The sequence below is a fragment of the Tursiops truncatus genome, chromosome 6 (assembly GCF_011762595.2).
Source record: "Tursiops truncatus isolate mTurTru1 chromosome 6, mTurTru1.mat.Y, whole genome shotgun sequence".
Classification (NCBI taxonomy): domain Eukaryota; kingdom Metazoa; phylum Chordata; class Mammalia; order Artiodactyla; family Delphinidae; genus Tursiops; species Tursiops truncatus.
Window position 1 is genome coordinate 31,820,095 of NC_047039.1, and position 13,949 is coordinate 31,834,043.

Genomic DNA, 13,949 nt, shown 5'->3' on the forward strand with positions numbered 1-13,949 from the left:
AAGCTCATTTCCTGAGTTATATATAAGTAGGGATATTCAGCTTTGTTTTAAAACAAAAAATGATTGTGTATGAGTCAGGCTTAAGTAAATGTCAAAAAGTTGTCCTTTTCTTAATTATCAAAATGTTGTTGTAGACAATTTTGAAAATATAAAAAGAAAATCAAAATCACCTGTAATTCCAGCACTCAGAGGTTAACCACTGGGAACCTTCCACCCCCTTTTAAAACATACACATTACACTCAAGCTTTTATAAATTATGGTTGCATTCAAGCTTTTTAAATGTAGTGTGCCGTGAAGATTGTAGATCAAGTGGGTTCTTTAAATGATAAACGTGTTTGAACACACCTGGTTTTCACACGTCATTTAAAAAGACCCAGAAACTCTTGGCGTATTCTGCATTGTCATCTTAGGGCTATTGAGGTGAGCCTCCCTTAGGTAGGAAGGCAAGGGTATGATTCCAGATAAGAGGATTCTTCCTAAATGTTTGCTGAAGGGAACTTTTGTAGACTCCCTTGGCATCTAATTGGCATGGTGCCCATGTTTTGAATGTGAAGATCTGCGTGTGAGTCAGGTCAACAGGATTATACATACATGTGTTGTCCTGTTATTTACTATTGGATAACAAATTGCCCCCAAACACAGTGGTTTAAAACCATGACAGACGTTGATTTTGCTCATAATCTGCACTTTGGGAGGGCCAGAGGGAACAACTTGTCTCTACTCCACGCTCCACAGTCTGGGGTGCCTTTTTTTTTTTTTTTAATATTTATTTATTTGGTTGCACCGGGTCTTAGTTGCGGAAGGCGGGTTCTTAGTTGTGGCATGCAATCTCTTAGTTGCCACATGCATGTGGGATCTAGTTCCCTGACCAGGGATTGAACCCGGGCCCCCTGCATTGGGAGCCCGGAGTCTTATCCACTGTGCCACCAGGGAAGTCCCTGGGGTGCTTTGAAGGCTTGGGGTGGAGTTGCCTGAGGGTTCCTCACTCGTGTGTCTGGCAGTCAGGGACCCTACACGTGGCTTTTCCATGTGGCTGGCGGCTTCCTCGAAGCATGGAGGCTGGGTTCCCAGGGCGACGATACCAACAAACGGAGAGGGAGCAAGCAATTCAGGAGTTTCCCAGGGCTGCCAGGACAAATGCCACGAACTGGATGGCTTAAAACGGAAGTTTGTTTCATGGTTCTGGAGGCTGCAAGTCCAAAATCAGGGTATCAGCAGGACCATGCTGCCTCAAAGCCTCTAGGGGAGGACCCTTCCTTGGCTCTTGTAGTAGATTCTGGTGTTTGCTGGCGGTTTCTGACATTCCTTGACCTGCAGGTGCCTCACTCCAGTCTCTGCCTCTATCTTCCCTCTGTGTTTCTGTACCTTCACCTCTTCTCTTTAGTCATGCTGATTCGGGGCCCACCCCCGTGACTTCACCACAGCTTACATCTGCACAGACCCTGTTTCTAAATGAGGTTGTGAACAGGTTCATTCGCAGGTTCTGGGTGGACGTGAATTTGGGGCTACAGTATTCAACCCTGTATACCTTTCGCTGGCTGGGCCTCAGAAGTCTGCAGGGTCACTTCCTGTGCATTAGTTAGAAGCAGGTCACTAAGGCCAGACCAGATGAAAGGAGCGGGAATTAGACTCCATTTTGGGGAGCAGTGTCAAGAACTTGAGGGGATTTTTTTTTTTTTTTTTTTTTTTGCGGTACGCGGGCCTCTCACTGTTGTGGCCTCTCCCGTTGTGGAGCACAGGCTCCGGACGTGCAGGCTCAGTGGCCATGGCTCATGGGCCCAGCCGCTCCGCAGCATGTGGGATCCTCCCGGACCGGGGCACGAACCCGTGTCCCCTGCATCGGCAGGCGGACTCTCAACCACTGTGCCACCAGGGAAGCCCCTTGAGGGGATATTTTTAAACCACCACATGTGTGTGGGTACAAATAATCCTCACATAAGCTCCCAGTGAAATACTGTTTTCTTTGTACAGGTGTATAGGTGTATACCTGTAAAACAGGTTTTTAAGGGTCCTCAGTGGAATCAGAGCCCCAGGTTGTAGTTAGTTTTGGTAAAAGCTAACGGAAGGTCTCTTGTACAGGTCTGCGTGGACGCCTGAGGATGGCACAGAGTGGTTGAATTCATTCTTTTCCTCTTGGCAGAATGCCAGTTAATGTTTGTAGGTCTGAAGGCTTACCAGGATCTTGGGTAGCCTCCAGACCAGTTGCTGCCCTGTAGCCATGTGGTGGCCCTAAAGGCATTTGAGGGACTGATTACCTAATATCTGAGATGGTTGGGGGAGAAGTCTGGGAGACCCTGAATTACCGAGTAGCACTTTGTCCAGGGCAGGCTGAACGTCCTGCTGTTGTGTTCATTCTCACTTGCCGGAAGTGGGGGTCAGAAATAGCTTCGTTTGCCATAGTTGTGTTTGGGACGTTCTTTCTAGGACGGTTTCTTGCAGCCATTTGTCTGCTATGGCATATTGAGTCTTTTCACTTATTTGTTAAAATATGTAAGTTAACGCTGAGCAGTGCAAAGAAGATCGTTTGAGTAACATTTCATTTGTGGTGGAAATACGGTTCCTGTGTGGTTCCTGACCTAAAAGAAGAAAGATGGTGAAGCGGAAGGGTGGAAGAGGGGACGCTGGCGACACATTAACTGTTTTGTGTCCAGGAAGAGGAAATCTTAAATAGAAGAGGCAGCTGGGAAGGTGGAGGGAGGAGGGGCCCGCATTCCACTTGCCTTGGCCCCCCGCTGTCACTCACCTGTGTGCCCTGCGCCCCCGTCGAGGTGGCCTGTCAGCTGCCGGTTTGTCCTCTCTCGCACGGTGACGCGGGGCACGAAGGGGCTCTGGAAGGCGTTATTTGAAGTGTGTGGTGGGAAAATATCCTGCGTTTCTGGGGCTTTCCTGTTGTGAGTGACGGGTAGTGTGGGGGGTGGGTGTTGGGGCCAGGAGAACCCCAGGTGTGTGCCTCCTGGTTCCTGTGTGGTGTTTGGACCTGGGCTGGGGCTGCTTCCCTCGGTCGCAGCAGCGTTGGTTTCTATGAGTGACTTCCTCTGTAAGATTCTGCCTCTTGAATAGGAAATGACGAGCGTTAAGAAGTCTGGCCATTTGTTCCGCTTTAGAGTTCCCAAAATGCTTTCACACATGTGAACATATGTCATTTCTCAACGTGCCAGCCTGGGAGACAGGCACTGTCACCTCTGAGATGGAGGCGAGGACTGACGCCCTCAGAGGTAACCCGGCTCGGGGGGCCTGCAGAGTGGCCGGCGGGGGCAGGACTGGGCCTGGGCTGCTGGTTCTTTCCATCCGTTTGGCCTCAGCACACTGAATTTTCAAACAGCAGGACACAGTTCTGAGTGTTCCAGTTTCTTCTTTCTGGGCCAGCCTTTCTTCCGTAGCTGGGAACAGTGATGATTTTCTTCCAGACAGTGGGTTTTCTTAGGGAATCAGAGTGGACTTGTGCAGATAAAAGTAGTTCTTTTGATTTTTATCACCTTTTACCCCTGTGGTTGACTGAAGAATCAAGGGTTCTAAAATAGCTTTTCTGTTTTTATTCCCATTAATTCTCCATGTCCATTCCTATCCATCTGTTCAGTATTTATTCTGCCAGGTGCTGGCCTTGAACCCTGTGGTGGACCAGGCCGGGCCCTTTGTCTGTGCACTTCCTGTCGAATGCAGCAGAAAGACGAGTTAATGGGTCTGTCGGGTCGATTTTTAAGCAGAAAGGATTTAGTACAGGGAAGCAGGTGACTATAGAAAGGTGGGAAGGTCTGGAAGAGCAGCCCCGGGCCAGGGACGGCTCCTGGGGCACCAGGCGGGACTGGCCCCAAAGGCGCGCTCCCTGTGCCCGACCTAGAGCTGGATGGGAGGCCGCCGCTGCCCCTCTGGCTCAGAGCCAGGGTCCCCATGCCTTGCTGCATTCTGCACCTCCAGCGCCCTCACGCTGTTCAGCATTCCAGTCGCAAGTGAACACCTCTGATCTGAATCTAAGTCCTGCTGGGAACGAATCTGAAAAACATGCATTAGCCTTTGCCATTCAGGAGGGCACAGGAAGTAAGAGCTACACGCTTCAGACGTCTAGTGCCTCTTCCACCAGGCAGGTGGAGCGGGGTGTCTGCACACTGTGTGAGGAGAGCCGTCTCAGGTGTCACCTGGAAGCGACAGGTGAATATGTCCCTCCCCGGGTGCGGGGACAGCACCTGGTGGTTGGGCGTAGAGAGAGTGGGGTTGGACGCAGAGTAGAGAGGGGTGCAGGGGTCCTAAGAAGAGGATCTTTTTTAAGTCACTAGGGGGTTTGGACTTGAGTTCGAGGGCAGGGGAACCATCACAGGGTTCAAGCTGTAGATCAAGGCTGTCAGGTCAGATCTGTGGGTTTAAAGGCGGGCCCAGGCCCCTGGGGAGCGTGCTTAGGGTAGGGAGCTGGGCAGAGAGGAGGCAGACCACTCAGGCATCTCTTGAAATATCTGACGCAAACACGTTGCTGAGCTGAATTGAGGTAGGAGTGGAATGAATTCTGTAAAGTGAGCATGTTCGAGAGACGGCCAGGAGGAAGAGTGGACAGGCCTGGGTGGCAAGTGGCGTGGGGAGAGGTGAGGGACAGGTCTGTATAGAGGCAGAAAGGGGAAGCAGGTGAAAGCGATCCACCAAAAATCTGTTTCCTGAGAAAAAGTGTTTCGGAAGACTCAGTGTTTTCAGGTAAATACTCTTAGTTTGCTGCTTGAACGTAGCCTTCAAAGACAGCTTTGTGATTGAACTCAAGTAATTTACCCCCCACCATTAAAAAGGAGAGACCGCAAAACACATTTTCTGTGCCGTCCCTGCTGTGCAGGGAAGGCACCTGGGGTCTGTTGTGGTTGGTGCTGGACGTCAGGAGAAACTAAGGGAGAAGCTTACTTGGTTCAAGACCCAATGAGATGTCCTGGGTTAGCTCCATGGGGAGGGCGGTGTCTTGCCTTCCCATCTGTGAATTGCCCCTGACCGTCTCGGTTGAGCAGGCGGGCATGTGTTTTCTGTGCTCTGCACTCCTGTGTCCACAGGCAGGGAAACAAGCCCTGCAGAGGTGCTTGCTCTCCGCTCGGCTTCTTCCTACAGGGAAGAGCCTTTCCATCAGCATCTCCGTGCTCCTCGGGAGCGAGGGGCGCCCCCGGGTGGCTTTTGTCTGGTTCTCCCCTCCTCACACTTCCCCGACCCTCTGTTCTTCTAACCCAACACTGCAGGACGGCGTTTGATGTGAAATACAAAAAGGGTCTTTGACCTAGCTGTCTTTTCACGTGTTTCCCTTTGGTGCTGATGAGTGAGATCTGCTGTTTCTTGTTTAAAACAGTGTGGGAAGTGTTAGGAGCGCTCGCTGCAGCCCTGGGTCCGTACGCTTAGTTCAGTTTTCTCTTTAGTCCCCACGTGTCTGTGTACACCCTGCTTGCGGAAAGTTAGAACTTCCCAAACTGTGGCCTCTCCCACAGGGGAGGGCGAGTTGTTGGGATTCCCATTTGGGAACAGGAAAACTGGCGCCCACGGAAGGGGCTGAGCCCAGCTCCTCCTGCGGCCTGTGCGGGTGGGTCAGGAGGAGGCTGGACGCCACGCTGCTGGCGGCAGGGGCGCTTCCAGGCCGGTTAAGGACAGCCAGGGAGCGTTTGGATTGCTGAGGCTGTACGTGCTGCCATCAGTGCTTTTCTCCCTCTGAAAGCAGGGAGGAAGATTTTCCAGCTCCAGCCCTTGTGTGGGCAGCTTTCCAGTTGTGCCTGTCCTGGTGAGGGCTGGGGCGTGGTGCCGAGGAGGGGCACCCCAAGTGGGCTGCTCCAGGGGAAGGGCTCCAAGTCCCCTGGCAGCTGGTGACAGACCATCAGGGTCTGCGCGCTGAGAAGGACGCCGCTCCGCCTGAGAGCCAGCTGCTAGACAGGCAGCAAAGAACCATCTGGGGTTCCCGCGGCCTGCCCTGTTTGGGTCCTCCTGGCAGTTCTCTGTGACCCAGGTCACGGTGGGCTAGAGGCTGGGCGGCCTGTGACATGGGAGACAGTTACCCCAGGTTCTCAGTGAGGGCAGTCTCAGTTTGCTCCCACCCCTCCCCTCCCCTCCCCTCCGCCCCTCCTCCTTCTCTCCTCTCCCCTCCTCTCCCCTCCTCTCCCCTCCTCTCCCCTCCTCTCCCCTCCTCTCCCCTCCTCTCCCCTCCTCTCATCTCCCCTCCTCTCATCTCCCCTCCTCTCCCATCCTCTCCCATCCTCTCCACTCTCCTCCCCTCCTCTTCCTCTCCTCTCCTCTCCCCTCCTCTCCCCTCCCCTTCTCCTCCTCTCCTCTCCCCTCCTCTCCACTCCCCTCCCTTCCTCTCCCCTCCTCCTCCTCTCCCCTCCCCTCCTCTCCATTCCTCTCCCCTCCTCTCCCCTGCTCTCCCCTCCCCTCCTTTACCCCACTCCTCTCCCCTACTCTACCCTCCTCTCCCCTCCCTGACCCTCCTCTACCCACCTCCTCCTCCCCCCTCCTCTCTCCTCATCTCCCCTCCCCTCCCATCCCCCCTCTCTCCTTCTCCTCCCCTCCTCTCCCCTCCCCTCCCCTCCTCTCCCCTGCTCTCTGCTCCTCTCCCCTCCTCTTCCCTTCCCTCCCCTCCCCTGCACTCCTCCTCCTCTCCTCTCCCCTCCTCTCCCCTCCCCTCTTCTCCCCTCCTCTCCTCTCCCCTCCCTTCCCCTGCCCTCCTCCTCCCCTCCCCTCTCTTCCTCTCCCTTCCCCTCCCATCCTCTACCCTCCTCCCCCTCTCCTCTCCCCTCCTCTCCCCTCCTTTCCCCTCCCCTCCCTTCCTCTCCCCTGCTTTCCTCTCCCCTCCTCTCCCCTCCTCCTCCTCTCCTCTACCCTCCTCTCCTCTCCTCTCCCCTCCTCTCCCCTCCTCTCACCTCCTCTACTGGCATCTCCCCTGCTCTCCTTTCCTCCTCCTTCTCCTCTCCTCTCCCCTCCTCTCCTTTACCCCCTCCTCTCCCCTCCTCTCCCCTCCACTCCTCTACCCTCCCCTCCTCTCCCCTGCCCTCCTCCTCCCCTCCTGTACCCTCCTCGCCCCTCCCCTCCCCTCCTATCCCCTCTTCCTCCTCTCCTCTCCCTTCCTCTCCCTCATCTCCCCTCCCCTCTTCTCCCCTCCTCTCCCCTCCTCTTCCTTCCCCTCCTCTCCCCTCCTCCTCCCCTCCTCTCCCCTCCCCTCCTCTCCCATCCTCTCCCCTCCTCTCCCCTCCTCTCCCCTCCCCTCCTCTCCCATCCTCTCCCCTCCTCTCCCCTCCTCTCCCCTCCTTTCCCCTCCCCTCCCTTCCTCTCCCCTGCTTTCCTCTCCCCTCCTCTACCCTCCTCCTCCTCTCCTCTACCCTCCTCTCCTCTCCTCTCCTCTCCCCTCCTCTCCCCTCCTCTCGCCTCCTCTACTGGCATCTCCCCTGCTCTCCTTTCCTCCTCCTTCTCCTCTCCTCTCCCCTCCTCTCCTTTACCCCCTCCTCTCCCCTCCACTCCCCTCCTCTCCCCTCCACTCCTCTACCCTCCCCTCCTCTCCCCTGCCCTCCTCCTCCCCTCCTGTACCCTCCTCGCCCCTCCCCTCCCCTCCTATCCCCTCTTCCTCCTCTCCTCTCCCTTCCTCTCCCTCATCTCCCCTCCCCTCTTCTCCCCTCCTCTCCCCTCCTCTTCCTTCCCCTCCTCTCCCCTCCTCCTCCCCTCCTCTCCCCTCCCCTCCTCTCCCATCCTCTCCCCTCCTCTCCCCTCCTCTCCCCTCCTCCTCCTCTCCTCTCCCCTCCTCTCCCCTCCCCTGCCCTCCTCCTCCCCTCCCCTGCTCTCCCCTCCCCTCCTCTACCCTCCTCCTCCTCCTCTCCTCTCCCCTCCTCTCCTTTACCCCCCTCCTCTCCCCTCTCCTCCACTCCTTTCCCCTCCCCTCCTCTCCCCTCCCCTCCTTGCCTGCCCTCCTCCTCCTCTCCTCTCCCCTCTTCTACTCTCGCCTCCTCTCCCCTCATCTCCCCTCCCCTCCCCTCCACTCTCCTCCTCTCCCCTCCTCTCCCCTCCCCTCCTCTCCCCTCCTCTCCCTTCCCCTTCTCTCCCCTCCCCTTCTCTCCCCTCCCCTGCCCTCCTCCTCCCTCCCCTCTGCTCCCCTCTCCTGCTCTCCCCTCCCCTCCTCTACCCTCCTCCCCTCCCCTCCTCTACCCTCCTCCCCTCCCCTCCTCTACCCTCCTCCCCTCCCCTCCTCTACCCTCCCCTCCCCTCCTCTCCCCTCCTGTCCCCTCCTCTCCCCTCCTCCTCCCCTCCCCTCCTCTCCCCTCTTCCCCTTTCTTCTCCCCCTCCTTCCCTCATCGTCCAGTGGACAGTTTTCGTGTAGACATGTGTTCTCTTGAGGATATACCTAGCAGTAGAATTACTGGGTCATATGATAACCGTTCAGCTGTTTGAGGAGCTGCCTAATTGTTTTCCTCGGCGTCTACACCATTTTACCTTCTCCTCAACTTGGTCTGAGGGTTCCACGTTCTCCACATCCTTGCAGTACTTGTTATTTTCCTTTCGTTTGTTTGTTTTTCTTGTCGCCATTCTAGTGTTGTGAAGTGGTACTCCTCATTTTGATTTGCGTTTCTCTAATGACGCTGAGCATCTTTCATGTACTTTTGGCCATCTGTGTATCTTCTTTGGGGAAATGTCTATTCATACCCTTTGCCTACCTGTTTCTTTTTACTTAATTTAATGTAACTGCTAGAGAATTTAAAATTCCCATATCTGACTGACATTATGTTTCCCTTGGGTAGCATTGCTTTGGGAGACTTTGAAATTGATGAGGGGTAAAAAAACTCGTGCATACTTCATATTCTTCCCTTCATTCTTAATGTCATTCACCGGTCACGAAGGTTAAATTCTTTTTGAGGTTCATCTCCCAGAGCATTAACAGGAATGTCATTACAAAGAAGTTATCCAGGCACCTGATCGCCGGTGGGTTGGCAAGGGCTAGATTGTTTGAGGGTCATCTTTAGTAAGGCTTAAGGTGGACCCACATCTTCAAAGCAGGTTGGTTATTTTAATGAGCCAAACAAGCACAGCAATAAAGGTCACCTTCTCTTTTCTATAACGTGATGAGCCTCACACTTCCAGTGAGCTTTTCCAAAGCTAGCATTTTAACAAATTTAGTCATATGTGTCTTATTGAGCTTTTCAGAACATGATAATCTACTGTAGATTTATTGCTTTGGAAATTTACTATGACATGTTGAGGTTATTTTCTTAGGAATCTAATGGAGAAATAGTTTGATCAAATACACTTATTTCCTGCCTAGAATAGAATGGTTATAATACATTTGCTTGTGGGTGATTCATTCCGAGGTGTTCTGAGCTTAGTGTCCAGTTAAACTCTGGTAGCACTTCCTTGTCTGCTGCTGAGAGTTTCCAGGAGACGGGTCACACGCACCAGGAAGTACAACTCCCCCAAAGTCTCTCGGCACCAAAATGTGAAAGTCAACTGGGTTGTTTAGAATACAGTATGTAATTCATTTAAAAATAATTTTGTGGGCTTCCCTGGTGGCGCAGTGGTTGAGAGACCACCTGCCGATGCAGGGGACACGGGTTCGTGCCCCGGTCCGGGAGGATCCCACATGCCGCGGAGCGGCTGGGCCCGTGAGCCATGGCCGCTGAGCCTGCGCGTCCGGAGCCTGTGCTCCGCAACGGGAGAGGCCACAGCAGTGAGAGGCCTGCGTACCGCAAAAAAAAAAAAAAAAAAGATTTAAAAATAATTTTGTTTAATGCAGGTGTTTTTTTCTTTATATTGAACCCCCCAAAAAGCTAGAAGCGTTTTCCTAAAAATGATTCAAGATTTTTGGTAAATATAAAACTGCAGATATAAAGATCTTGCTGGCATTTTATGGTTCCTTTCTCATTTACTTACGTGGAGACTGTATTTTTCCATGCATCCGTAAGTAGGCGGGGGAAGATAACTAAAATGTATTTTGTTTGGAAGAATAAAGTCACGTGGGAGACAGAAATATCTTCAGATGTTTCAAATTGGAGCAATTCCTGAGCCCTCAGGCAGTTGCAAACTCTAATAAGGATTTTTTGGGTGGGGCTGAGGGGAATGAGTGGAGAAGGGGCAAGTAAGATTGCCATAATTGTTGTAGAAATGATTTGCCCAGGAGAGATTGGCTTTCGAGATTATCAGCATGTAATCACTTAAGTGCTCCTTTTCTTTTTCTTTTTTTTTTTACATCTTTATTGCAGTGTAATTGCTTTACAATGGTGTGTTAGTTTCTGCTTTATAACAAAGTGAATCAGTTATACATATGTTCCCATACCTCTTCCCTTTTGCGTCTCTCTCCCTCCCACCCTCCCTATCCCACCCCTCTAGGTGGTCACAAAGCACCGAGCTGATCTCCCTGTGCTATGCGGCTGCTTCCCACTAGCTAATCTACCTTACATTTGGTAGTGTATATATGTCCATGCCACTCTCTCACTTTGTCCCAGCTTACCCTTCCCCCTCCCCATATCCTCAAGTCCATTCTCTAATAGGTCTGTGTCTTTATTCCTGTCTTACCCCTAGGTTCTTCATGACATTTTTTTTTAATTCCATATATATGTGTTAGCATACGGTATTTGTCTTTCTCTTTCTGACTTACTTCACTCTGTATGACAGACTCTAGGTCCATCCACCTCATTACAAATAGCTCAATTTCGTTTCCTTTTATGGCTGAGTAATATTCCATTGTATATATGTGCCACATCTTCTTTATCCATTCATCCGATGATGGACACTTAGTCCATCTCCGGGCTATTGTAAATAGAGCTGCAATGAACATTGTGGTACATGACTCTTTTTGAATTATGGTTTTCTCAGGGTGTATGCCCAGTAGTGGGATTGCTGGGTCGTATGGTTGTTCTATTTGTAGTTTTTTAAGGAACCTCCATACTGTTCTCCATAGTGGCTGTACCAATTCACATTCCCACCAGCAGTGCGAGAGTGTTCCCTTCTCTCCACACCCTCTCCAGCATTTATTGTTTCTAGATTTTTTTGATGATGGCCATTCTGACTGGTGTGAGATGATATCTCATTGTAGTTTTGATTTGCATTTCTCTGATCCTGTTATTTTTCTGTTCTGTTTCAGCACTGTCGTTCAGAGGGAAGGTGGTTTTGATACCCATGCAAGGTGGAAATTGAAGTGTACAATTCAGTTGTGTTCAATATATTCATATTGTTGTGCTGCAAATGTCTGGAACTTTTTCGTCTAGCAACACTGAGACTTTACGCCCATTAAACCCTAATCCGTCCCCTGCACCTACCCCTCCCCCCTCCCCTCCCCCACCCTTGGCAGCCACCTTTCTACTTCACGTTTTCATGATTCCATCTGCTTTAGACACTGCTTGTGAGTAGAATCATACAGTACTTGCCCATCTGTGATTGGCTTAGCATGATGTCCTCAAGGTTCACCGGTGGTGTAGCATGTGACATTCTTTCTTTTTAAAGGCTGTGTTCTATTCCACTGTATGTATATGCCACATTTTCTTCATCCATTCATCCATTGAGGGACACCTGTGTTGCTTCGATTCTTGACTAGTGTGACTAGTGCTGCTGTGAACATGGGTGCAGATATCTCTTCAAGATCCTGCTTTGTGTTCTTTTGAATATATACCCCAAAGTGGGACCGCTGTGTCTTAGGGTGATCTTTGGCCTTTTTAATTGAATGTGTGCAAACCTTTTCTGAGAGTAGCAGGACCTGCGAGCTGTGTGAATCTGATTCCCCGCTGGCCCACGCAGAATGTCCATAAACACTCTTCTTGATGATCTCTCCGTGAGAGATTAACTGTACAGATAGGATCACTGTGACTTCTTTCCTGTTGTGCCAGGAAATGTTCCACATGGTCAGACCTCCTGAAATAAACACCAGAATCATTTGGCCAGATTGCACAGCTAGGCACTCACCCCAGAAACACCTTCCTCCAGAAAGCTGCCTCCAGGACGGAGGGCCGGACGGAGAGGCCCAGGAGGGAACAGAGGCACAGAAGGGTGAAGGCGGCGTGGTTGTCATGTTCTTCTTTACCCACGAACGAGACAGCAGCCTGTCTCCAGGTTACGGCCAGCAGGTTGACAAAACCTTGTTGATTATGACACAGTAAGAAACTTCCATGTTATGGCCCAGTGTGCACCTCTGTGTGTGTGTCCAGAGAACATCACTTACCTGTGTGACGCGTGTTGGTATTTCACGTTCTGGTCCCCTCTTCAGGTTCTTGTTTGCTTTTGCACCCGGTACAGTCACGGGATCGTTGTCCTGCTGGGGTTCACATCCGCTTTGGCACGTACGCAGTAAGGAAGAGTCCGTGTCTGGGGCAGGCCTGCCGGGCTCGGGCTCGGGCTCTGCCTGTTTGCTCTTGAGAAGACCACGTGACCTAGAGTCTCTAAAGCCAGCTGTGCCTCAGTTTCCTGTCCCCTACAGTGGGATCATATTGTGCCCCCTCACACAGCTGGTGTGAAGAGCCATGGGGCCATGGATGTGGGGTGCCCAGAGCGGCACCTGGCCCCACACTCACTTTTCTTACTTTTCACTGTTGTTCACTGTTATCCCGAGGCCCGTGTTGCTTCTTCCTCCTCTGTTGTCAGCATTCCCAGCTTTGTGTAACTGGGAGTTAGTTCCTCTCCATCCTTGGAGCTCGTAGGGTCTGGATAGAAGAAAGAACGTCAGAAGTTAAAATGGATCGGGAAGCTTCGCAGGCGGAGCGGTCGCTGAACCCCCGTTTCTTTTCCCCATCAGCCAGGCTGGAACTCAGTTTGCCTTCTGACTGAGACAGGGCTGTACCTGGGCTCCGCCAGAGAAAGGCCGGAGTTGCTGCTTCAGCCGGCGCGGAGCTGAAACAGGGCCGGGGAGCCGCCCGCCCCTTGCTCGGGTCGCAGGCGGGTGCTGGGACACTGGTGCTCATCCCTCCCCAGGCGCAGAGGGCTGACAGCCCAGCGTGGGAGGGGGGCCGCTCCCACCCTTTCTTCCACAGGCGCATCTGTCAGGGCTCTTCCGAGTTGTCAGGTTGCCAGTGTTTCATTATGTGATTATCTTCCTTGCAGGCAGTTTTAGTGAATAACATCACCACCAGCGAGAGGCTCATCAGAACCTTGCAAGGTGAGTTCCACTCTCCCCAGACATCAGGCCTGTTAGGAGAAACCCACCTTCCCTCTGTCCTTTTCTAGGGTCGCTTAGTGCAATCTAATGATGGGTGGTATTACAAGTTATTGGGTAATCTTTACTCTTGTTGCCTAACTATGTTTCCTTAGAGAGCTTTTCCTTTTATGAGTTTACTGAATACATGGCAAGCTGTTACGTAGAGAATTCAGATTCTCATTTTGTGATACATTAAGAAATATATGTGTGTGTGTTTAGGTCACCCAGAAATCAGATTTCCTTCATGAAATTTATATAAAAATGATCCAGCCTAGTGTAATTCCGTTTCCTAGCTCCTCTTATTCAGTTTGGCAGCCAGGGTTTTTCTTGGGGCCCTTCTGAAGCCGCCGGGTGAGGCAGGGATGGGGTGAAGCCCCTCTGTGAGGTGTGACCGGAGGGGTCACAGGGTCCAGTGCAGCCTAAGAACCTGATGAAAGGAGCACTGGGGCTTCTGATCCCTGACCTGACCCTAGTCTCACCTTTGCCCCTAGTTAAACTCCATCAGTGCCCTCAGCCTCAGTTTCCACCTCTAAGGTGGGAAGGTCAGTCTAGAACTGGGCTGTCCAGAGCTGTAGCCACAAGCCTCCTGTGGCCAGCGAACGTTTGAAATGTGGCTCATGGGACAGAAGAACTGGATTTTTCATTTTTGTTTAATTTTCGGCAATTTAAATTTAAAACTGATACTTGACTCAGTTATTGGGAAACTTAAGTATCTTTGGGACAACTTGGGTGTACCAATATCCTTTTTAACTGTAAATTTTATGAAATCTAAATTCACATCAAGAATTCCCAATTCCTGTTTAACATCTGAATTGAGATGTGCTGTAACTGTAAAATACACACCAGGTT

The 13,949-nt window shown here is 51.8% G+C and overlaps 1 protein-coding gene across 2 annotated transcripts in view; it reads left to right on the top strand.

Moving 5' to 3' along the window:
• GOLM1 (golgi membrane protein 1) overlaps window positions 1-13,949 on the top strand; it is a 56,553-nt gene that overhangs the window by 18,096 nt on the left and 24,508 nt on the right. For both annotated transcript variants that reach the window (XM_033857879.2, XM_073806001.1), the window contains one exon: window positions 13,007-13,061. In XM_033857879.2, the coding sequence (XP_033713770.1) occupies window positions 13,007-13,061 (55 nt within the window). The remainder of the gene's footprint in view (window positions 1-13,006; window positions 13,062-13,949) is intronic.